The 23,214-nt window shown below is 48.8% G+C and overlaps 1 protein-coding gene across 3 annotated transcripts in view; it reads left to right on the forward strand.

Moving 5' to 3' along the window:
• SCARA5 (scavenger receptor class A member 5) overlaps positions 1-22,472 on the forward strand; it is a 95,527-nt gene extending 73,055 nt beyond the window's left edge. For all 3 annotated transcript variants that reach the window (XM_035110732.3, XM_088666982.1, XM_088666983.1), the window contains exons 7-9: positions 5,362-5,418; positions 16,916-17,113; positions 21,753-22,472. In XM_035110732.3, coding sequence (XP_034966623.1) covers positions 5,362-5,418; positions 16,916-17,113; positions 21,753-21,889 — 392 coding nt within the window. In that variant the 3' untranslated portion in view covers positions 21,890-22,472. The remainder of the gene's footprint in view (positions 1-5,361; positions 5,419-16,915; positions 17,114-21,752) is intronic.
• Positions 22,473-23,214: the final 742 nt, after the last annotated feature.

Here is a 23,214-nt window from a genome sequence, read left to right on the forward strand (position 1 = left end):
AGGTACCTCTTAATGCAAAACTCCAAAACAACAAAAATGGATTTGCCACTGGCTGTTGAATGCATTCCTTTTCAACACTGCGATGGGTGCAAATGTCATTCAGCACACACAAATTATAGAGGGCTTCTGAGTGCAAGTAGGGGTGCTGTGCTTAGCCCCCTAGAAACCCCCACGTTTGTGCATCCAACTTTTCCTTCAGCACCTGCAAAACTGATTTTCTCTCTGCCACCACCCCCCCCAAAAAAATCCATGCCCCTCTCCCTTTTTGGCTTGGCCTTGCAAGAGATTTTGCCGATAAGAAGTCCCGCACCGTAGAAATGGATGTTGTTCTTAAAAGATGTGTTTTGAATTGGCGCATGAGCACTTGCGCACCATCCCACCCGCCAGTGTAATGAATGTGTCCAGCTGCTCCATATATTTAATGGCTCTGGCGGGACCCTATCAGGAAATATTGTGCTGGGAATTCTGGCTTCGGGTCTGGGAGCAGAGCCAGGCCAGATGGTCTTCCTTTTTCCCTCAGGCAGAAAGGCGTACGTACCGGGGTAGGAGGTGCCACCCTCCCCTCTTAAAAACAACGCCCCTCCTGAAATCTTTTCTGCACCCCCTTCCTCTTCCTGCCATCCCCAAACAGGTACCTGGAGACCATCTTCCATCACCATCTCCATCACGACTCCATCGCCTTAGCAACCAGTGGTCCAAGCATGGTGACACTTGGCTTAAAGCCACGATTAAATTATAGTGAGGGGGAGATGGGGAGGCTGTATCCGTGGGGAGAACTCCTTAGCTCCTTTTAAAAAATAAAAAAGCAGTGTTTTGGGGCGTTTGTTTTGCGCTGGAGTGCGCTCCTTGGCACTAAACTGCCAGTCAATCTCATAAGAACATCGGAAGAGCCTGCTGGATCAGGCCAAGGGCCCACCTCGTCCTGCGTCCTGTTCTCACAGCAGCCAACCAGATGCCCCCCAAGTGAAACTGGTGGGCAGGATCTGAGCACGAGAGCAGCTCTGCCCCCCTGGAGTTTCCAGTAACTGGGATTCAGAATTATTGTTGCCTCCAACTGTGGAGGCAGAACAGAGCCATCCTGGCTAGAAGACATCATCCAACCTTCTTTTAAAGCCATCCAAGTTGGTGGCCATCGCTGCTTCCTGTGGGAGGGAGTTCCGTAGTTTAACTCTGTGCTGTGTGCCGAAAGATTTTCCTTTATCTGTCCTGAATTGCCCAACGTTCAACTTTGCTGGACATTGACGATTTTTAGCGTTAGGAGACACAGAGAGAAAAGTTTTCTTTCTCCACATTCTTCATGTCAGGAATAATTTTATGAACTTCTGCCATGTCCCCTCTTATTTGTCTTTTCCCTAAAGTAAAATGCCCTAAACACCGTGGCCTTTCTCCGTAGGGGTGTCGCTCCATCGCCTCGATCATTTTTCTGAACCTTTTCCAATTCTTTAAAATCAGATCCCACCTGGAGTCCTGTGTCCAGTTCTGGACACACCATAGTTCAAGAAGGATGTTGACAAGCTGGAAGCTGCAGAGAGGAGGGCGACCAAGAGGATCTGGAAACCAAGCCTTATGAGGAATGGTTGAAGGAGCTGGGGATGTTTAGCCTGGGAAAGAGGAGACTGAGAGGAGATAGGAGAGCCATCTTCAAATATCTCAGGGGCTGTCACATGGAAGATTGAATAAAATTAGGAGATGTCCAGTAGGACTTCGGAATTCTACTTTTCCTCTTATAATTTTGAGACTGCTGGAAAGATTTCTGCTTGAAAGAGACCCAAGGGCTGGATGAATCCATGTGGTCAGATCCAGTAAGATACCTTTAAGGCTTTTTGCTTGGGGTCAGGCCATTCCTGACCCACCGATTCCAGCATATATGTGCAATGACTCCGTCTAAAGTGGCTCGTGAATCCCTGCCAGCCACACAAACGCTCAGGCTCAGAAAACATATGCTTTTAATTGGCCGAATGGTTAAAAGGGAACAGCTTGGCTGGGAGCGAAAGAAAATTTGATCTGGCCTTGTTTAATGGGACTTGGTGGTCACCTATCAAATCGCTGGATGGCAGGAGGCCACGGAGGAGGGGGCGGGGGCAGGCAGGGGAGGAGCCACGGGCCAAACCATCACAACACCGCTTGGGCCAGCAAAATGCCGGAGAGGGAACCCTTTGACCGGCCGCCAGGAAGCTGGAAGACTGGTGCCAATTTCCATGCCTTGCCTGCGCTCGATGCAGAGTCACTTGGCTATGCCACCCAGAACGGGAAAACGTTTGCCAGCAGGTTAGAGAAAGGGGGTGGGCGTCCTATTTATAGGAAGGAAAGAATCCAGAGAGCGGAGGAACAGCTGGAGGCAACAGCTGGAAAAGGTGGAGGCTGGTCCATGAGGGCGAAGGTGGCACTGGCTGGCCCACCGGCCTCGCTCTGCCTGCCATCTCACAACCAGTCCAGGAAGTGGCACCACCTATCAGCTTCCTCTGCCTCCCGGAGTCTCAGTGTTGCCCTTCTAGGACTCAGCAGGGAGGAGGGCAGGGACAAAACCGGTTGGCCGAAATGAGCCTCAGGGGTCCCCTCCAACTCTGCATAGGAAAAATGAGAGACTGAGAGGACTGCAATTGACAGGTGCAGCCATCCCTGGTAGACTCTGATCGCCTCGTCATAGAATTGTAGAGTTGGAAGGGACCCCCAAGGGTCATCTAGTCCAACCCCCGGCAATGCAGGAATCTCAGCTAACCTACCTCTGTTTAAAAAACCCCAAGGAAGGAGAGTCCACAACCTCCCAGGGGAGTCCATTCCACTGTCAAACAGCTCAGGTGGTCAGAAAGTTTTTCCATATACAGTGGTGCCTCGCTTAATGAATGCCCTGCTTAACGAATATTCTGCTTAATGAAAGGATTTTTCGAGCGGAGGTTGCCTCGCTAGACGAATGCGTTTTATGAAAAATTCGTCTAGCGAATCGCGGTTTCCCATAGGAATGCATTGAAATTCAATTAATGCGTTCCTATGGGCAAAAAAATTTCAAAACAATTTCAATGCATTCCTATGGGATTCGCTAGACGAATTTTTCGCTATAAGAAAAGACCCGTGGAACGAATTAATTTCGTCTAGCGAGGCACCACTGTATTTAGTCGGAATCTCCTTTCTTGTCACTTGAAGCCATGGGTTCAGATCCTACCCTCCAGAGCAGGAGAAAACAAGCTTGCTCCCTCTTCCATGTGACAGCCCTTGAGATATTGGAAGACGGCCATCCTATCTCCTCTCAGTCTCCACTTTTTCCAGGCTAAACTTACCCAGCTCCTTCAACCGTTCCTCATCAGGCTTAGTTTCCAGACCCTTGATCCTCTTGGTCTGCCTCCTCCGCACACATGCCAGCTTGTCAACAACCTTCTTAAATTTTGGTGCCCAGAACTTGACACAATATTTCAAGTGTGGTCTGACTAAAGCAGTACAGAGGGGGACTATGACTTCCCTTGATCTGGACACTAGACCGCTGTCCCACAAACATTTGAAATCCAACACCCAGAAAAAAACCTATTGTTCATCAACAAGAATCATGGGATCATGGATGTGTAGGGTTGGAAGGGACCCCAAGGGTCATCTAGTCCAACCCTCTGCAATACAGGAATCCTGTGTTAATAATACTAATAATAATTTTATTATTTATACCCCGCCCATCTGGCTGGGTTTCCCAGCCACTCTGGGTGACTTACAGCATATCTAAAATCATATCTAAAAACATGAAACATTTTTTAAAAACTCCTGATACAGGGCTGCCTTCAGATGTTGCCCTACTCTGCACACCTTCCAGCTTGTCAACATCCTTCTTAAAATGTGGTGCCCACAGTTTTCCAGCTGTGGTCTGACCAAGGCAGAAGAGAGAGGGACTATGGCTTCCCTTGATCTGGACACTCGACTTCTCTTGATGCAGCCTAGAATAGCATTCACTTTTTTTGCTGATGCACCACCCTGTTGACTCATGTTCAGCTTGTGGTCTGCCATCGCCCCTGAATTTGTTGAATCTCTTCTTAAATCGTAGTCAGCAGCCATCGCTAGGGTTCGACCCTTTGCCGTTGGGTGCCATTTTCTACCCCGGGAGCATCAAAACATTTCTGGGCATCTCTGTCCAGGATGCAATGCACAGAACTCCAATCACTGTATACCCGTTTTTTTTTTAGCACAGACCATCTTCCTGAGTCGGAGAAATGAAAATGTCAATTTGGCGCCCACCAGGAAGGAATAAAAAGCTGGCAAAGTCCTCAAGCTCCACCCACTCCTTGCACCTCCTGGAGCATTTTGGCTTCAGTTCTTGGGAAAGACAGTGTGGTGTAGTGGTTAGAGTTTTGGATTAGGACCTCAGAGAGACCAGGGTTTGAATCCTCACTTGACCATAAAGCCCACTGGGTGTGACTTTGGGCTGGTCGCTGCCTCTCAGCCTAAACCAGGCATCCCCAAACCGCGGCCCTCCAGATGTTTTGGCCTACAACTCCCATGATCCTTAGCTAACAGGACCAGTGGTCAGGGATGATGGGAATTGTAGTCTGAAACATCTGGAGGGCCAAAGTTTGGGGATGCTTGGCCTAAACTATCTCACAGGGTAGTTGTGATGATGACTGGGGAGAGGAGGAATCATGCATTGCCCCTTAAGCTCCCTGAAGGAAAAGGAGGATATAAATATCCTATATAATAATGTGCAAGGGTCTCTGCGTCCAGTCCCTGTGTCCCTGTGTCCGCGCTACTTTGCATGTGCCCCACGGAACAGGGATTGGAAGCAGAGACTGGATGCACGCACGCACACACACACACTCTCCCCACCCCTCTGCCTACCGTTTACCTGCAGCCGCCAACCGCTGCTCCCAGCCGGACAAGTGCCTCACTGCGCGAGGAGGAGGCTGCTTCCTTTTCCTCCCCCCCCATGCTCCCCCCCCCCGCGACCAGCAGCAAGCGGGCGTCGCACACACACACTCTCTCTCCCCCCCACCCCTCTGCTTACCGTTTCCCTCGCGGTCCTCAGAAGAATCGCAGCCTTCTCCTGGGCGCCCGCTACCCAGCTGGGCTCAGCAGAGCGCCCCAACGAATGGCGGCCAAGAGAGGGGCCAGCTGCCCCCCCCACGTGCCGCCGCAGAAAGAGGCCGAATTGCGGCCTTCTCCTGGGCGCCCGCTGCCCAGCTGGGCTCGGCAGAGCGCCCCGACGAAGCGGCGGCCGTGGGAGGGGCCAATCGCCCCCCCCCACGCGTCGCCGCTGCTGAAACAGGCCAAATGTTCTAGTGTCCGTTTATTTAACGGGCTGAATGACACTAGTAAAATAATAATGCAACTTGAGTGTTCCCAGACACCTCTGTGAGAGCATGCAGTCTGATGCCTTTTTTCTGCTTTCAGGTGACCAAGGCCCAAAGGGGGAGAAGGGGGACAGAGGAGACCGAGGCGGAGAACCAGGTAAAAATGGGGTTTTGTTTCTCCTCTGTGGGTTGCCACCTTTTGTTCCTGCCTGTGCTCCGATGCCTTCAACTGCTAGGTGAGAAAAAGGCATTGAAAGCGTCGTCGATGGGCAAAGCTGCACCTGTTGAATTTCTGCAGGTGTTGCTGCTGTTAAGGGCCCGGGGGCCTCTCCTGAAGTGTATTTATTAGTTTTTAAATACCGGTAAATAGAGTTGGGCTTTATTTTTGACGCTGATAAATGCAGGAGATGTTTGGTTCTAGGGAAATGTGGTACGTGCGGGTCTTAAGGACGATAGAGGGTGGAGATTTGTGTCTTTGTCGTGCAGATATACCACGCACAGGTATGCCCAAATAGATTTCGAAACAAAAGAGTTGGCAAAGAGCATGGGCTCTGCAAGAAACATCACCGTGTGATGCGGAACATGGTCACAATGAACCATAATGGCGGGAGGAAACAACGGACTCTCCCTGCTTCTGAACATAAAGACTACAAACGGTGTGTTGCAGTGCAATGTCGATCCATGTACATGCACCACGTTGACCCAGCGAATATCATCAGTATTTGCTGTTGCTCTTTTCGGTCATCGAATTGCAGAGTTGGATGGTATCCCAAGGGTCATCTAGTCCAACCCTCTGCAAAGCAGGAATCTCAACTAAAGCGTCCATGACACGGTCCTCTAAAATGATACGTAATTGATTACCTTCCCCACCCCCTTTGCACTGTGTTTGCTTTGCTTTAGTATGAACGGTGCAGAATTTCAGAATTAGGTAATGAGAGGCAGTGTTGTGTAGTGGCTAGGACCTGGGAGACCCGGGTTCAAATCCTCCCACTCGGCCGTGCAGCTCACCGGGTGCTATGGGGCCAGTTGCTGCACCTCTCAGCCGAACCTACCTCACAGGGTTGTTGTAGGGATTGAACGAGAAAGGGGAGAAGTTGAACCATGCCTGTCACCTTGAACTCCTTAGGGGGGAAAGAGGGGATATAAATGCAATGCAATAAAATAAAATAAAAGTTACTGTAGGTATTTAATTTTGTAAAATTCTGCCATTTTGGAAGCTGAACTGGGCATTGCCTTTGCGCTAGAACAGGCATAGGAAAACTCGGCCCTCCAGATGTTTTGGGACTTCAACTCCCATCATCCCTGACCACTGGTCCTGTTTAGCTAGGGATGATGGGAGTTGTAGTCCCAAAACATCTGGCGGGCCGAGTTTGGGGATGCCTGGCCTAGTCCTTAATTGTAGACATCTAGGTTGGTGGCCACCTCGGCCTCCTGTGGCAGGGAGTTCCAGAGATTAACTATGTGCTGCTTGAAGAAATACTTTATTTTATCTGTTCTGATTCCTCCAACATCCACGTATCCTAGCGTTATGAAAGAGGGAGGAAAAATTCTCCCTTCCCACTTTCCCATGCTGGGCATAAGCTTAGAATTTCTGTTTTTTTGGAAGCCGCCCAGAGTGGCTGGGGGAACCCGGCCAGATGGGCGGGGTATAAATAATAAATTATTATTATTATTATTATTATTATTATTATTATTATTATTATTATTATAAACTTCAATCATTTCGCCTCTTCTTCTCCTTTTCTCTGAACTAAAAAGTCCCAAATGCTGCAAACTTTGCTCATAGCTGAGTCGCTCCAACTTCTGGATCATTTTGCTTGCCTTTTCCAACTCGACAGCAGCCTGTGAAATGGGTGCAAAATGCTCCCATGCTATATATATATCTCTAAGGGATTTTGGAGCCTAACAGTTTCGAAGATGTCCATTCCGCAAATGGAATGAGAAACGGGCGTCTCTCTTTCCTTCTTCCTTCCTTAACCAGGGAGATTCGGAGAGCTCTGGACTAAGGCATAAATCTCCCATTTCTCTAACAGACACATGGTCCCAATTATCCCGGCCGATGATATCTTTGTGCAGCTGCATGAGCTCGCGGGCTTGTTTTCCTAAGCAATCATGTTTATTTCTTTTCCTTATATTTTTCCCTTTTGCTAAAGGCTCGGAGAGGTAATAGGCTCAATAAAAACAAATGTACACGGGAGAGGAACAAAGGCCAAGGGAAACTCTGGGGTCTCATGCAAATGGGGGCCTGGGGGTGGGAATGAGCATGTAAACCCCAGGGCTACAGATTGCTTTCTGGGGGGAGGGGTGCAATCCAGGCATTGGTGGAAAAAATAAAAGCCCAGCCCAAGCCCCAAGGAGGTTCGTATATACTTTCTAAGAGTGAGGGACCCGGCTGAAACAAGGGGGGCTCTTACTGCAAACAATTAACAACGCTAGCAGGATTGATAATTGTTGTTGTTGTTGTTGTTGTTGTTGTTTAGTCGTTTAGTCGTGTCCGACTCTTCGTGACCCGATGGACCAGAGCACGCCAGGCACTCCTGTCTTGCACTGCCTCCCACAGTTTGGTCAAACTCATGTTGATAGCTTCGAGAACACCATCCAACCATCTCATCCTCTGTCGCCCCCTTCTCCTAGTGCGCTCCATCTTTCCCAACATCAAGGTCTTTTCCAAGGATTCTTCTCTTCTCTTCTCTTCTCATGAGGTGGCCAAAGTATTGGAGCCTCAGCTTCACGATCTGTCCTTCCAGGGAGCACTCAGGGCTGATTTCCTTAAGAATGGAGAGGTTTGATCTTCTTGCAGTCCATGGGACTCTCAAGAGTCTCCTCCAGCACCATAATTCAAAAGCATCAATTCTTCGGCGATCAGCCTTCTTTATGGTCCAGCTCTCACTTCCATACATCACTACTGGGAAAACCATAGCTTTAACTATACGGACCTTTGTCGGCAAGGTGATGTCTCTGCTTTTTAAGATGCTGTCTAGGTTTGTCATTGCTTTCCTCCCAAGAAGCAGGCGTCTTTTAATTTCGTGACTGCTGTCACCATCTGCAGTGATCAAGGAGCCCAAGAAAGTAAAATCTCTCACTGCCTCCATTTCTTCCCCTTCTATTTGCCAGGAGGTGATGGGACCAGTGGCCATGATCTTGGTTTTTTTTGATGTTGAGCTTCAGACCATATTTTGCGCTCTCCTCTTTCACCCTCATTAAAAGGTTCTTTAATTCCTCCTCACTTTCTGCCATCAATGTTGTGTCATCTGCATATCCGAGGTTGTTGATATTTCTTCCAGCAATCTTAATTCCGGCTTGGGAGCTATAATTAATACCTTTTTATATTTATTTAAAATTTATGGCAATTGGAATGAATGGTATGTAACTTGGAAGAGGTACAAATGCTATGACACAGAAAGGAATTATGGAAACCATGAGGTGGGAAGGAGGGAAGTCGATCGGCTCATAGGAGCAAAAATCAATGTGAATAACAAGGATGTATTTTAATATTATGAAATGGAAATTTAATAAAAATAATAAAAGAGCGAGAGAGAAGGGGGCCTCTTGCGGCTGGCATACTGTAAGAAATACTGCGGCAAATATGGGATTCTTGCATGCAGAGGAACAAAAACAACAGTCATTAAAAGAATCATAGAAAAGTAGAGTTGGGAGGGACCCCATGGGTCATCTAGTCTGCCCCCCTGCAATGTAGGAATCTCAGCTATAGCCTCCGTGGCAGAGGGCCATGCATGTCAACAAGCTCTAGTGTTATTAGAGAGGGAGAAACAATTTCTGTCCACTTTCTCCATGCTGTGCATAATTTTATAATCGTGCAGCAGTACACCCACCCATTTGACTGGACTGCCCCACTTACTCTGCGTAGCTTCCAACAAGATATAAAAACACAGTGTGACTTCAAACATTAAAAACTTCTCTCTCAGTGTAGCAGTCAGTCAGAGTAACATCCATGTGCCATTCAGACATCTGTTAACAGTTACAACCCCCACCACCCCAAATATATGTTTCTATATACAGGTATGTTGGAAGCCGCCCGGAGTGGCTGGGGCAACCGAGTCAGATGGGAGGGATATTATTATTATTATTATTATTATTATTATTATTATTATTATTATTATTACCACCACTTCACTTGGCCGCAGAAAGACTGACTTTCCAAAGGCTAAGAAATTGGACCCAAAGGCTAAGAAATTGGACCCAGGTGGCGCTGTGGTTAAACCACTGAGCCTAGGGCTTGCTGATCAGAAGGTTGGCGGTTTGAATCCCCACAACGGAGTGAGCTCCCGTTGCTTGGTCCCAGCTCCTGCCAACCTAGCAGTTTGAAAGCACGTCAAAATGCAAGTAGATAAATAGGAACCGCTATAGCGGGAAGGTAAACGGTGTTTCCATGTGCTGCTCTGGTTCGCCAGAAGTGGCTTTGTCATGCTGGCCACATGACCTGGAACCTATACGCCGGCTCCCTCGGCCAATAATGCGAGATGAGCGCGCAACCCCAGAGTCGGTCACAACTGGACCTAATGGTCAGGGGTCCCTTTACCTTTACCTTTAAGAATTTGGTACCGTAGGATGCTTATCAGCCGATGAAGGAAACCTTGCTGTGCCCATTGGTCCATCCTTCCTTTATTAGGCGCAACAGATTGTGGGAATGTTGAGGATAGTAGGAGAGGATATATTGATTAAATTTTTATCGCTTATGCTAGTGAGCTAGTAGCAGAGCACATTCCCTTGTACATTGCAGGAAACTATAATAATAATAATAATAATAATAATAATAATAATAATAATAATAATAATAATTTATTATTTATACCCCGCCCATCTGGCCGGGTTCCCCCAGCCACTCTGGGCGGCTTCCAACAAAACAGAAATTCTAAAACACAGAAATCCATCAAACATTAAAATACAGAGATCCATCAAACATTAAAAGCTTCCCTAAACAGGGCTGCCTTGAGATGCCTTCTAAAGGTCTGGTAGTTGTTGTTCTCTTTGACCTCTAGTGGGAGGGCATTCCACAGGGTGGGTGCCACTACCGAGAAGGCCCTCTGCCTGGTTCCCTGTAACTTGGCTTCTCGTAGTGAGGGAACCGCCAGAAAGCCCCCGGAGCTGGACCTCAGTGTCCGGGCAGAACGATGGGGGTGGAGACGCTCCTTCAGGTATACCGGACCGAGGCCGTTTAGGGCTTTAAAGGTCAACACCAACACTTTGAATTGTGCTCGGAAACGTACTGGGAGCCAATGTAGGTCTTTCAGGACCGGTGTTATGTGGTCTCGGCGGCCGCTCCCAGTCACCAGTCTAGCTGCCGCATTCTGGATTAGTTGTAGTTTCCGGGTCACCTTCAAAGGTAGCCCCACGTAGAGCGCATTGCAGTAGTCCAAGCGGGAGATAACTAGAGCATGCACCACTCTGGAGAGACAGTCAGTGGGCAGGTAGGGACTCAGCCTGCGTACCAGATGGAGCTGATAAACAGCTGCCTTGGACACCGAGTTGACCTGTGCCTCCATGGACAGCTGTGAGTCTAAAATGACTCCCAGGCTGCGCACCTGGTCTTTCAGGGGCACAGTTACCCCATTCAGGACCAGGGAGTCCTCCACACCCACCCGCCTCCTGTCCCCCCAAAACAGTACTTCTGTCTTGTCAGGATTCAATCTCAATCTGTTAGCCGCCATCCATCCTCCAACCGCCTCCAAGCACTCACACAGGACCTTCACCGCCTTCACTGGTTCTGATTTAAAAGAGAGGTAGAGCTGGGTATCATCAGCATACTGATGGACACCCAGCCCAAACCTCCTGATGATCTCTCCCAGCGGCTGCATATAGATGTTAAAAAGCATGGGGGAGAGGACAGAACCCTGAGGCACCCCACAAGTGAGAGCCCAGGGGTCTGAACACTCATCCCCCACCACCACTTTCTGAACACGGCCCAGGAGGAAGGCGCGGAACCACTGCATGACAGTGCCCCCAGCTCCCAAGCCCTCTAGACGGTCCAGAAGGATGTTATGGTCGATGGTGTCAAAAGCCGCTGAGAGATCCAGCAGAACAAGGAAACAGCTCTTACCTTTGTCCCTAGCCCGCCGGAGATCATCGACCAGTGCGACCAAGGCAGTTTCAGTCCCATGATGAGGCCTGAATCCTGACTGGAAGGGATCCAAATGGTCCGCTTCTTCCAGGCGTGCCTGGAGTTGTTCAGCAACCACTCGCTCAATCACCTTGCCCAAGAATGGAAGATTTGAGACTGGGCGATAGTTGGCCATATTGGCTGGATCTAAAGATGGTTTTTTTAGAAGCGGTTTAATAACCGCCTCTTTCAGCGGGTCTGGGAAGGCTCCCTCATGGAGAGAAGCATTTACCAACCCGCGAAGCCCATCGCCCAGCCCTTCCCGGCTAGCTTTTATAAGCCAGGATGGGCAAGGATCAAGGAGACAGGTGGTTGGTTTCACTCGTCCAAGCAGCCTGTCCACATCCTCGGAGGTAACAGATTGAAATTGATCCCACAAAACTTGACTAGACAGGACTCTAGCACTCCCCCGCCACGGCCCTGCTCCCACGGTGGAGTCTACCTCTTCCCGAATCTGAGCGACTTTATCTGCAAAAAACTTTGCAAAATCATTGCAGGAGATCATGTGGCCCATACTGGGCCCGGATGGAGCAGGTGGTTCCGCTAAATTGCGAACCACCTGGAAGAGTCTCCTGCTGCTGTTTTCTGCAGATGCGATGGAGACGGTGAAGAAGGTCCTCTTCGCCGTCGCCATTGCCACTTGGTAGGCTCGAAGTTGAGCTCTAGCCCGTGTCCGGTCTGATTCAAAATGAGTTTTCCGCCACCGGCGCTCTAGCCGTCTCAATGACTGTTTCATCACCCTCAGCGCCGGGGAAAACCACGGGGCTGTCCGGGCTCCATGCAATCTGAGAGGGCGCTTCGGAGCCAGACAGTCAATAGCGCTGGTTAACTCCGCATTCCAGCGGGCCACCAGGGAATCAGCTGAAAGGCCATCGACATGGGATAAAACATCCCCTACCACTCTCTGGAAGCCAATTGGATCCATTAAGTAGCGGGGGCGGACCATCCGAATCGGTCCCACCTCCCTGCAGAGGGGAAGGGTTGCGGAGAAGTCCAGTTGCACCAGAAAGTGATCTGACCATGGCACTTCTTTTGTTTCGCTTTTACTTAATGTCAGATCACCACCATCCATAGAGGTAAACACCAAGTCCAAGGCATGTCCGCGGCTATGAGTTGGGCCAGACTTATTCAGGGAGAGCCCCATGGTGGCCATGCTTTCCACAAAGTCCCGAGCGGCTCCTTGTAAGGTCGTGTCGGCATGGATGTTAAAATCCCCTAAGACAACCAAGCTAGGTGTCTCCAGGAGCACATCCGACACGACCTGAAGCAGCTCGGGCAGGGAATCCTTGGTGCAGCGGGGAGGTCGGTACACCAAAAGGAATCCTGTACTGCCCCTATTGCCCAACTTCCAGAACATGCACTCAGAAAACTCAGTCTTACCAATAGGACGCCTGGTGCAAACTAATGACTTCCTAAAAATCACTGCAACCCCCCCTCCCCGCCCAGATGGCCTGGGTTGCTGTGCATAAGAGAAACCTGGTGGGCAAGCAGCGCCAAGAACGGGCCCATCGGCTTCATCCAACCAGGTCTCTGTCACACATGCCAGGTCAAATCCTCCATCCACAATCAGGTCGTGAATGGCAGTGGTCTTATTCATCATCGACCTGGCATTGCACAGCAGCACCTTCAGGTCATGTGGGTATCCCTTGCTGATTCCAATATCCGTCCGGTCAGGACCAGACCCGGAGGCAGGGATAGTCCTCAGACAACGACTAAGTCTGCCTCCTCGGTAATGACATGGTCTGGTCTTAGCGTAACTCCTCCTCCTACCCGTGACCACTGAGATCGGTTGTCCCAGTGCATCCCCCCCTGTGGAATCTGCCCCAGCCATTTTGCTTGCTGGGACCCCCTCCCGGGCAGCCCTGACCCCTCCCCTTAAAAACAAAATAAAACCTCTGTAAAAAACAGCAAGAACGGAACAAAAGGAAAACACAAAAAAACACAATAAAACAATAAAACCAAAAACAATAAAAATTACAATACACCAAAATTTAACAGATTCCCACACCCAACTAAAAATCCCTCCCACCTACCACCCCAAAGAAAATACCCTCCCACCTACCACCCCAAGAAAATAAAAACATAAAATTCTTTAAAAGGCATTTTAAAAAGAACTCTGTGCTGTTTTAAGTTCCCCTGGGCAGCACCAGCAGCAGAGCAGCGGCGGCAGTCCTTATGAGGCCCTCCAGGCCCCGCCCTAGACCAGGTGGAAGGAGGCAGGGACAGGGCCTGTGGGCACTCATTAACTAGTTAATGGATTCCTGAGAATCATTTGAGTTAAACAATCCGGTCTCTGGCTTGTCCAGGGTAAATTTCCCCTTTAGTTCCCTCTTAAAAACAATAATGACACAGCCGCCCTCTTTAAAAGTAATGATAAAGTTTACTTACATTCAGTTCTCAGTATTGTCCTGAAGGCAGGCTTTAGCTTGAGGTTACAGGTACATTTGTAGAGAAGAGAAGTCTGAGCCAGGCCTCAGACTTTCTACCTTGTGGCTTCCATCCTTTGAAAGGATGAGCCATGTGCTACTGGCTAAGAGCCAGCAGAAGATGGCAAAAGAGCAAAAGATGAAAATGAGCCAAAAGAGGAAGATGGCTGCGTGACTAGCCCCTTTATAGGGTCTGCCAGGGTCACGCCCATCTACCTGGTCACATGCAGGGGGAGGGTGCTCCAGACCAGGTGTGACAGGAAGTCCTCCTGGCTGGACCACATTCCCCTGCGTGTCCACTCTAGGAAATGTTGTATTTGACTGCTACAGTGAAGGATACATCCCACACAGATGCGAGGTAACCTGTGGTCCTCCACTTCTTGCTGGACTACAACTCCCATCATCCATGCCCATTGGCCATGCTGGCTCTTGGAGCCGATATAGGATCTGGCATCTGCAGAGTTACAGGTTCCTCCATCCCTAATAATAATAATAATAATAATAATAATAATTTATTTATACCCCGCCCATCTGGCCGGATCTCCCCAGCCACTCTGGGCGGCTTCCAACAAAAGAATAAAACACAATAATCTATTAAACATTAAAAGCCTCCCTGAACAGGGCTGCCTTCAGATGTCTGGTAGTTGTTTTCCTCTTTGACATCTGTTGGGAGGGTGTTCCACAGGGTAGGCGCCACCACCGAGAAGGCCCTCTGCCTAGTTCCCTGAAACTTGGCTTCTTGCAACGAGGGAACCGCCAGAAGGCCCTCGGTGCTGGACCTCAGTGTCCGGGCAGAATGATGGAGGTGGAGACACTCCTTCAGGTATACTGGACCGAGGCCATTTAGGTACAGCATGAAAATTCCCCTACCCTTCCTGGAGACACTGCAGGACAAAAAAATACACACACACACACACACACATACACACACACACAATCTAAATGATCTCCCGCCCAGGCCTGATCTCCCGCCCAGTCTCCTGGCTCCAGTTAGCATCCATTTATGGGACCTAGCTATTGCGTTCAGAACAGGTGCTGCTCTTAAACCAAACCCAGTGATGAAGCCGTTGTTCCGGCAGGTGAAATATCCCACCAGGGAGGGATATGTGTCCACACCCAACAGCTGAGGAGTGTGATAACTAGCTTGGAACGCAGCCCAGCCTTCCTCGGAGCAAGCAAGCAATCAGCAGGGCCCAGGGTGCCCCTTGCTCAAGGAGACAGCCACAAATGGCTTCAAGATGCTTCCGGGGGCCTTTAGGAGGCAGGCGATGATGGCTTAATGGGTGAGGTCAGGGGCCGTGGAGGATTAGAGGGACCTGCCTCGTGCTTTTGTGCACAATGACACAATCGGCAAAGAGTCAAGGCCAAAGGGGGTGGGGAGAGCATCGAGGATGCAGCCTCGTCGCTTTGCTCGCTGCAATCCAAGTTGTTGGCCCCACTTAACCTGGAGAAGGGATGTCTTTTGTTCCCGGTTTTGTGCTGAAAACAATTTGGTCTGCTGCCCGGCAGTGGGAGAATCTGCCTCGCTGGGAGGTGAATGAATCCGATTTTCCCGTTTGCTACGCAGAGCTTATCCTCGCATCGAGAAACACACACAAGAGTTTATCCGCAATGAAAAGATAAGCTGCACAAATAACAGAAAGTCCCTCTTCACAGAGCGCAGGGTTAAACTATGGAACTCCCTCCCACCAGAGGCAGTGATGGCCAGCAACCTAGGTGACTTTGAAAGCTTAGACAGATTTATGGAGGAAAAGGCTTTCGTTAGCTAATAGCCAGGATGGCTCTGCTCTGTCTCCGCAGTTTGAGGCAGCAATGTTTCTGAATCCCAGCTGCTGGAAATCTCAGGAGGAGACAGGACTCTGTGTTCAGATCCTGCTTGTGGATTTCCCAGAAGTGGCAACTGGAGTTCCATAGTTTAACTTTGCACTGTGTGGAGAAGTCCTCTCTTTTATCCACCCTGAGCCTTCCAACATTGAACTTCATTGGCTGTCCAATGAAAACATAATTTTATAAACTTCCGTCATGTGGCCTCTTACTCACCTTTTCTCTAAACGAAAAATAGTGTTGTAAGCTAATTTTGCATTGTGCAAAGAGGTAGTACTTGGAATGGTGGTATTCTGACACTGGATGTATTTCTGTCCTGCTCAAGGTGGTGTCTGGCATTCAGTTCTCCTGTTTAGGAACTGGAAAGAGATGTGTGCAGGTCTCCCCTGTGATCTGTGGGAAGAGGAAGGAACATCCCTTAGGAGAGAGTGTAGGAATGGATTTTGACAGTAGAAGAGGATATATTGTGAGATGAGCAGGGAACCATCCTTTGCTGTTTAAACTTGGAAGCTAATACAAGGTTGATTTAACCTTCCAGAGACAATACTTTCTGCTTTAAGGCAGGCTAGGTTTTCTTGGTATTACCTCTTTTCTCCCCTTTAAAAATAACAACCACACATACATCGTTTTGTGAAGAAGTAAAAGTAGTATTTACTTACATAGTATGGGTCTTGAAGCAGCAATTACAGTAGCAAAATGAAGGCTGGTTTCTCACTATTATCTAAGTTACAGAAGCACAAAAACTAAGCTCTAAATGGTGTCTGAGTTTCAGAGCTCAGACATGCACATGTAGTCAGCTTGGAGGCATGATGAAAAAAGAGAAAGATGTCCAGGCAGGGAGGAAGTATGTACTGGCATAGCTTTCTGCCAAGGCAAACGGACACAAAAGCTCTGTGAGCCTCAGCCCCTTCATGTGCCCATCTGGATCACCAGGATCAAGCAGGAATTCTTCCAGGTAGACAAATGGAGAATATAAGAAATATTCTAAACGTGATAGAATACCTGGAGGTAAAGAATGGGGGGGGGGAACGGCAATGATGTTTATAGATGCTGAAAAAGCTTTTGACAATGTGTCCTGGGATTTCATGAGAAAATTGTTGGAAGAAATTAATTGTGGAGATAAATTTTTAAAAGGAATACAAGCAATATATTCAGAACAGAATGCGAAATTAATTGTAAATCAAGCGATAACGAAGGAATGTAAAATACGAAAGCATGAATTCTTGATTTGACCATTTTAATGCCACCTGTCTCATCTTCTTTTCCTCCCCTGCCTTACCCTGCAGCCCCTGCTTCCGAGGAGGGGATTATCCGCCTGGTGAACGGCTCAGGCCCCCACGAAGGGCGGGTGGAGGTTTATCACGACCGATCGTGGGGAACCGTTTGTGACGACGGCTGGGACAAGAAAGATGGAGATGTGGTGTGCCGGATGCTGGGCTTCCGAGGCGCAGAAGAGATTTACAGGGTGGCTGTCTTTGGGCAAGGTAAAGGCAGCAGCACTACTAGCCGTTGGCTCTGCATACAGAGGGTCCCAGTTTCATCCCCCAGTTTTATTTCTAGGTAGGAGCAGGAGAAAACCATAGCTGAAACCCTGGAGAACCCTTGCCAACTACTGTGAGCTAAATGGAACCATGGTCTGAGCTACTCTGACGCAGCTTTCCATGTTCCTCTCTCCATATGAACCTACCTGGACCCTGAGATCATCATCTGAGACAGTTCTTCCACTAGAGGTCCAGAGCATGGCAGCATAAGAACAAGACTTTTCTGCGGTGCCCCCCCCCTTTTGAGGGATGCTTTTCCCCGGGTGGCTCACCCTGGAGCCTTCATTAGACACCAGGTGAAAACATTCCTCTTCAACCAGGCCTTTGGCTGATGAACATCAGTCTAGAGATGGCTGGATTTGAACCCGGGACTTTCTGCATGCAGAGCAAATGCTCTGCCACAGAGCCATCGTCCTTTCACATTTCAGTCTCTCCGTGCTGTGCAACACAAGGATAGCGATACTGATAGTGTTGACCTCCCATAACTTTGCAAATTTCCCAGCCTGGGAGAAATGCAGGGAACAAGAGCCAGAGTCCAGGAACTGTGGAAGGAGATCCTTGGCACTTCCCAGCCTTTGATTTCAGTCTCCCATAGAATGCCCACCTTTACGTAATGGCTTTCTTTCTGGTCAAGGGCCTGGGGGAAGGTGTTTGTGTGGTCAGGGGCCACCCAGGCGCTCCTGCCTGCCTGGGAAAGAGAGGCAGAGAGAGGTGCAATTGACCAGAACCATTTCCAAACAAGCCCCGCTGAGCGGCAGCAGAACCCCAAAGTTATGGGTCAGGAGATCCCCTGGCGCTATCCAAGCCACGGCTGCGTTTGTACCATTCCAGCATTTCATCACCTCTCTTGATCAGGGCGGGGAGAGAGGATGGCCGGTCTGCAAATATTTTGAAATTTGCATGACTAGTTTGTGCAAATATGTCTGGCCCGCCCCGATTCTTTCCCCTGCTTCAGTCTTTTTTTGCACGCACAAAGCAGCCCCCTCCGGGATTTCTGTTTCTGCCGTTTTGCCTCGCGAACTTCCGCCATGGGGTGTTCGTGTAAATGTAGCAAAGAAATAAAATCATAAGTAGAAGGGGTCTCGAGCAGCTGCTGAAGGGAAAAGCTTCTCTCTACACAATCCCCTGAATAGCTGCTGCCAGCCAGAGTCAGGTCTGGAGGGACAAATAGAGACAACTTCCTATATTCCTTCTCTGATGTGTCCTCTGTCTCCCTACACTTCAATCCTGCATAAACAGGATGTTTGCCCAAAGGGTTACTGAAACACAGGCAACAGTCCAGGCATTGTGCCTAAAGCCAAAAATTGTGTATAGGTTTCAATGGCGGGTGGGATTGCCAAAGTCTTTATTTCCTGGAAGCCTCTCCCCCTTTCTCCTAGTTATTATTATTATTATTATTATTATTATTATTATTATTATTATGCACGTAAAGCTGAATGAGCACAAATTAAATGCATAAGTTGCGAGCTTCCCCCATAAGCATAGCTGCCAAGTCTCCCGTATTCCCCGGGAAACCCCCGTTTTTCTAGCTGTTCTCAGCTGAAAAAACGGAATTTTTTGTTTTTCCCCGGTTTATTCTGGCGTGGCGGCAATTTTGGAACTGGACGGAGCATGCTCAGAAGCGACTTTTGATGCAGCTCTACCCAGTTCCAAAATGGCGGCAGCGCTACTTCCGGTCTGCTACTTCCGGTCCGGTCCCTTATTTCTCCCACCGGAACTTGGTAGGTATGCCCATAAGACTCATTGAAGTCTGTGTTTCCTAGGAGACAAATCAACCCTTTTAAAACTTCAAGTCAGCTTCAAGGCAGGTATAGAGCTGGTCTGTCAATTTCAGTTTTTCTCCACTCCTCATTTTCCCAGTCTTAAATTCAGTCCTCTACATATTTGCATCAGTTTGCAAATTATTATTTTTAAACCCCCAAGGAAATTTGTCAGCATCTTAGTGTGCAGTTCTCCCAATATACACATTTTGTATGCAATTTTACCTAAGATAATGCATTTCCGCATTCTGTTTTCACTAAAATGTGCACTTTGGGGGCACACTTTCCCTCCATACTTGCATTTTTGTACTTTGGGGGTGTTCAAGAACCACATCACAAAGAAATTCAAAGAAATGCAAATTTTGAAGGACAGCTGCCTTTTTTCATTTGCATATCAGTCCACAGAGTGTGAATTTAGATTCATCTACATTGAAATATGAGCCGAACCAAGTTCCATGTGGTTACCAGCCCCAGCCTTTGAGAGAGAGTGGGGTCCGTGCCGAACAAATATACAGGCCCGGCCCAGCTGTGGTTCCAAGCATTTCTCTTTGTTCCTGTGGCCTTTCCAAGGAAATGTCCCTTCTCCGATGAGTTAGAAACCTCCTTCTGATCTCCACTTGGTTCCTATTAGTCCTGGCAAAGCTAAGCTAGAGCTTTTCCTGGCTCAGTTTTTCTTTTTTTTAATCGCCATTATCCACTTTGTGGAGGGAATCTTTAGCAGAGTCCTGGGAGCGAGATCTTCTTTATTGCTGTTGATTCACAGGCTGGAAAGGATGAGGCCTGAGTCACCACTTCCAGCATGGGGATTTGAGAGGTTGTCATCGAATGGGGGTGGAGACACACTCTCTGCTTGAGAATGGACCAGTCCTACACTCAAAATCCTCCAAGGGTGCTCAGGGATGCCAGCAATGGGACTGTGAACGAGCTGTTGATTTTGGTCCTGCTTACTCAGCAGAATAAAGGCACCAGCCGTAACTGGCCAGAAGCTAAAGCCGTCTCTCTCGACAAGAGGGATTTTCTGGGGTCCCAGCTGGTGTATCAAAAGGCCTGTTTCCCTAGAATTAAAACCTCACAGGGACTATAACCTCTATTTCCCCCCTCTTTTTGCTGAGGCTTTTAAGAAAGCTTTAAAGTGCTATTCCAAGCCATGCTGCAATCTGTGGATTCTATATATTGTATATCAGTTTACACATGACTTGGGAAAACAGGCAAACTAATGCCAGTGTACTGGAAGAAGCAAAGATCAATGATTCTTCAAGATCATCTTCATTGGACTGGTCATGCTGTTCGGATACTTGATTATCGTCTTCCATAGCAACTACTCCATGGGTAGGCAAACTAAGGCCCAGGGGCCAGATCCGGCCCAATCGCCTTCTAAATCTGGGCCACGGACGCTCCAGGAATCAGCATGTTTTTACATGAGTAGAATGTGTGCTTCTATTTAAAATGCATCTCTGGGTTATTTGTGGAGCTTGGGAATTTTTTCCCAAAATATACTCCAGTCCCCCCACAAGGTCTGAGGGACAGTGGACCGGCCCCCTGCTGAAAAAGTCTGCTGACCCCCTTGGTTGGATAGCCACCTGTCATGGATGATTTGGTTGAGATTCCTGCAATGCAGAGGGTCCTTTCCAACTCTACTATTTCATGATTCTATGACTCTTCAAGTAAGTTACCTAGGAACATATGAAAAGTCTGCTGGGTCAGGCCAATGACCCATCAGACCTTGCGGGGGGGGGGGGGGCGGACTATATTTTTTGGGGAAATAATGAACAAATTCCTATGCCCCACAAATAACACAAATAATCCAGAGATGCATCTATATATATAAAAATGTAAAAAACGTGAAACTGCGTTCTACACTTTTCTCCGTTGCCGCTTGACCGATTGTCCTGAAATTTTGACACAACGATCCAGGCCACTCCCCGAGCGTTGTTGGGGGCAAAAATCCCTCAAATCACACACCTGGGCAGGTGTAGACCTGGTTTTCCACCAAGTCAAACAGCGCCCTCAAGTGGCGTAGTACCCTCCTCCACCCCCTCCCTTCCTGTGAAATCTAAGCCACACCCACAAACCAAATGACATCATCAAATGACAGACTAGGCCGCTTTCCAGACAAGGCCAAGTGGAGGTGGGGGGGGGGCGAATAGAGGGCAGGGATAAGTAATGGGTCAGAACAGGGTGGGGGGAGACACAGGGATGAAACCTGCCCTCTCCACAATATCTCACCTCGCCTTTGCAGACTAGGCCACTTTCCAGACTAGGCCAAGTGGAGGTGGGGGGTGGGGGGCCAATAGAGGGCAGGGATACGTAATGGGTCAGAACAGGGGGGGGAACACAGGGATGAAACCTGCCCTCTACACAGTATCTCGCCTCGACTCAGGGGGACTCTGAGGCTCAGGGGTATCTGAAGGGGGGCTATTACCCTCCATTTCACAGACTAACGCACAGCAACGCATGCAGGGCCAGCTAGTTTTAAATAAAAGGGCACCGTCTACTCAGGTAAAAACACGCTGATTCCCGGTCCGTCCACGGGCCGGATCCAGCCCCCAGGTCTTAGTTTGCCTACCCACGATCCAACCTCTGCTAAAAACACCTCCAGTGAAGGAGAACCAAGCACCTTCTGATGGAGTCCCTTCCACTGCTGAATAGCTCTTACTCCCAGAAAGTTATTCCAGGTGTTTAGTCCGAATCTCCTTCCTTGACAGCTTTGGCTGGTCAAGGATGTTCTCGTAGCAATGGTGACCAGAGGGAGGGAGGTGCCTTGGGTTTGTTGGGGGCCAGGAATCCCAGCCGATGATGGTGGTCTCCAATTCTCCTCCCAGGGAAAGGACGCATCTGGATGGACGACGTGGCCTGCAAGGGGACGGAGGAGAGCTTGCTCCAGTGTAGCTTTTCCGGCTGGGGGAAAACAAACTGTGGACACGCGGAAGACGCTGGCGTGAAATGCTTGACGCCGTGAGGAGGGAAGCTTGGCACCCAAAGAGCAAACGGAGGACCTCTGCCGGAGAGGAAATGATGTGACCTCAGAGAGGCTGGCCAATAATTGCAGGCGCCTTTTCTTCCTGCCAGCTCCTGACTCCCCCTCAGAGGAATTGGGGCATCTCAGCCTTTCTGTCTCTCAGGGCTTGCTTGTAGAATCTACTGTAATGTTTCTGTCTACCCTGTGAGTGTACCGTCTTTGCTGCCCGCATTCTCCACCAATCTGTAACACCATGGGGAGGAGGTGTCAGGCTTCCCCCCAATTGTATTGCTCCCTTTCCTTGTATGTATAGACCAAAGCTCTGGGGCGACCAGCCAGTTAAGCCTCCCATTTTTTGGTGGAACTGCTGGCACTATATGGACTTTGAATCGCTGGTGAAGTCGATCCCGTTACCGCGAGCATGATGCAGCCGCTGAACCAGCTCCGCAGCTCCCTGAGAAGTCAAGACGTGCCCAGTGCGGGGAGTAGCCAAGCAGCTGTGGACATAATCTGTTTGCTTAGTGAGCTGCTGATGCGTTGCTTTCTTAATGATAGAATAAAGGATATTGGTGTGATTCCGTAATTGTCTATATGTCATGATGCAGCAAAGGGGTTCTGGTGAGTGGGTCCGTGCCGGGTGGAGCAGATCCCGCGAAATGAATACCCGTGGTTCTTAGCATAAATGAAGGAGGAGAGTTAAAAGTAACTTTGGCACGACATTGGGAATTGGGTAAGACTATTGGTTCATAGTTCAATATTGTTACACGTGACCCCAATCTTTGAGCAATGAGAGAGCCCGGCTTCCCAGGCACCTACCCGGGTTCAGTTTCCTTGGAATGAAGGTCAGTGGAGATAATGGCTTACGGACATATGGTTTTATTTGCACACACATTATTATATATTATTGGTCTTTACAAGACCAAATTTAAAATAATGAAAAGAAAAACAACTTTTAACATATCCATACATATTCTCTGAATCTCGTGATTTCTCCCCGTCCCCTACCTAAGTCCTTAAAATAATTTTTCCAAAACCACATATCATTACAAAATAAAAAAATCCCTTCCAGTTGCACCTTAGAGACAAACTAAGTTTGTTATTAGTATGAGTCCAGCTAACGTTTTTATTTGTTTACAATGGCCTCCTAAGTAAGTTATGGATTTTTTCATACCTTTTTTTAAAGTATCTTCTTGGTTCCTGAGTCTCCCACAGGGCCAGCTTGCCCATTGACTCCAGTGACACGGGGCGCCGGGGCGCCTGGGCGCTGAGGGGAGCGCTGAGGGGCGCCCCAGCAAGTGGAGGAGCTGAGGGGCGGCCTCCCTTTT

Source organism: Zootoca vivipara, chromosome 3 (genome assembly GCF_965207765.1).
Source record: "Zootoca vivipara chromosome 3, rZooViv2.hap1.1, whole genome shotgun sequence".
In the NCBI taxonomy this organism is placed as follows: domain Eukaryota; kingdom Metazoa; phylum Chordata; class Lepidosauria; order Squamata; family Lacertidae; genus Zootoca; species Zootoca vivipara.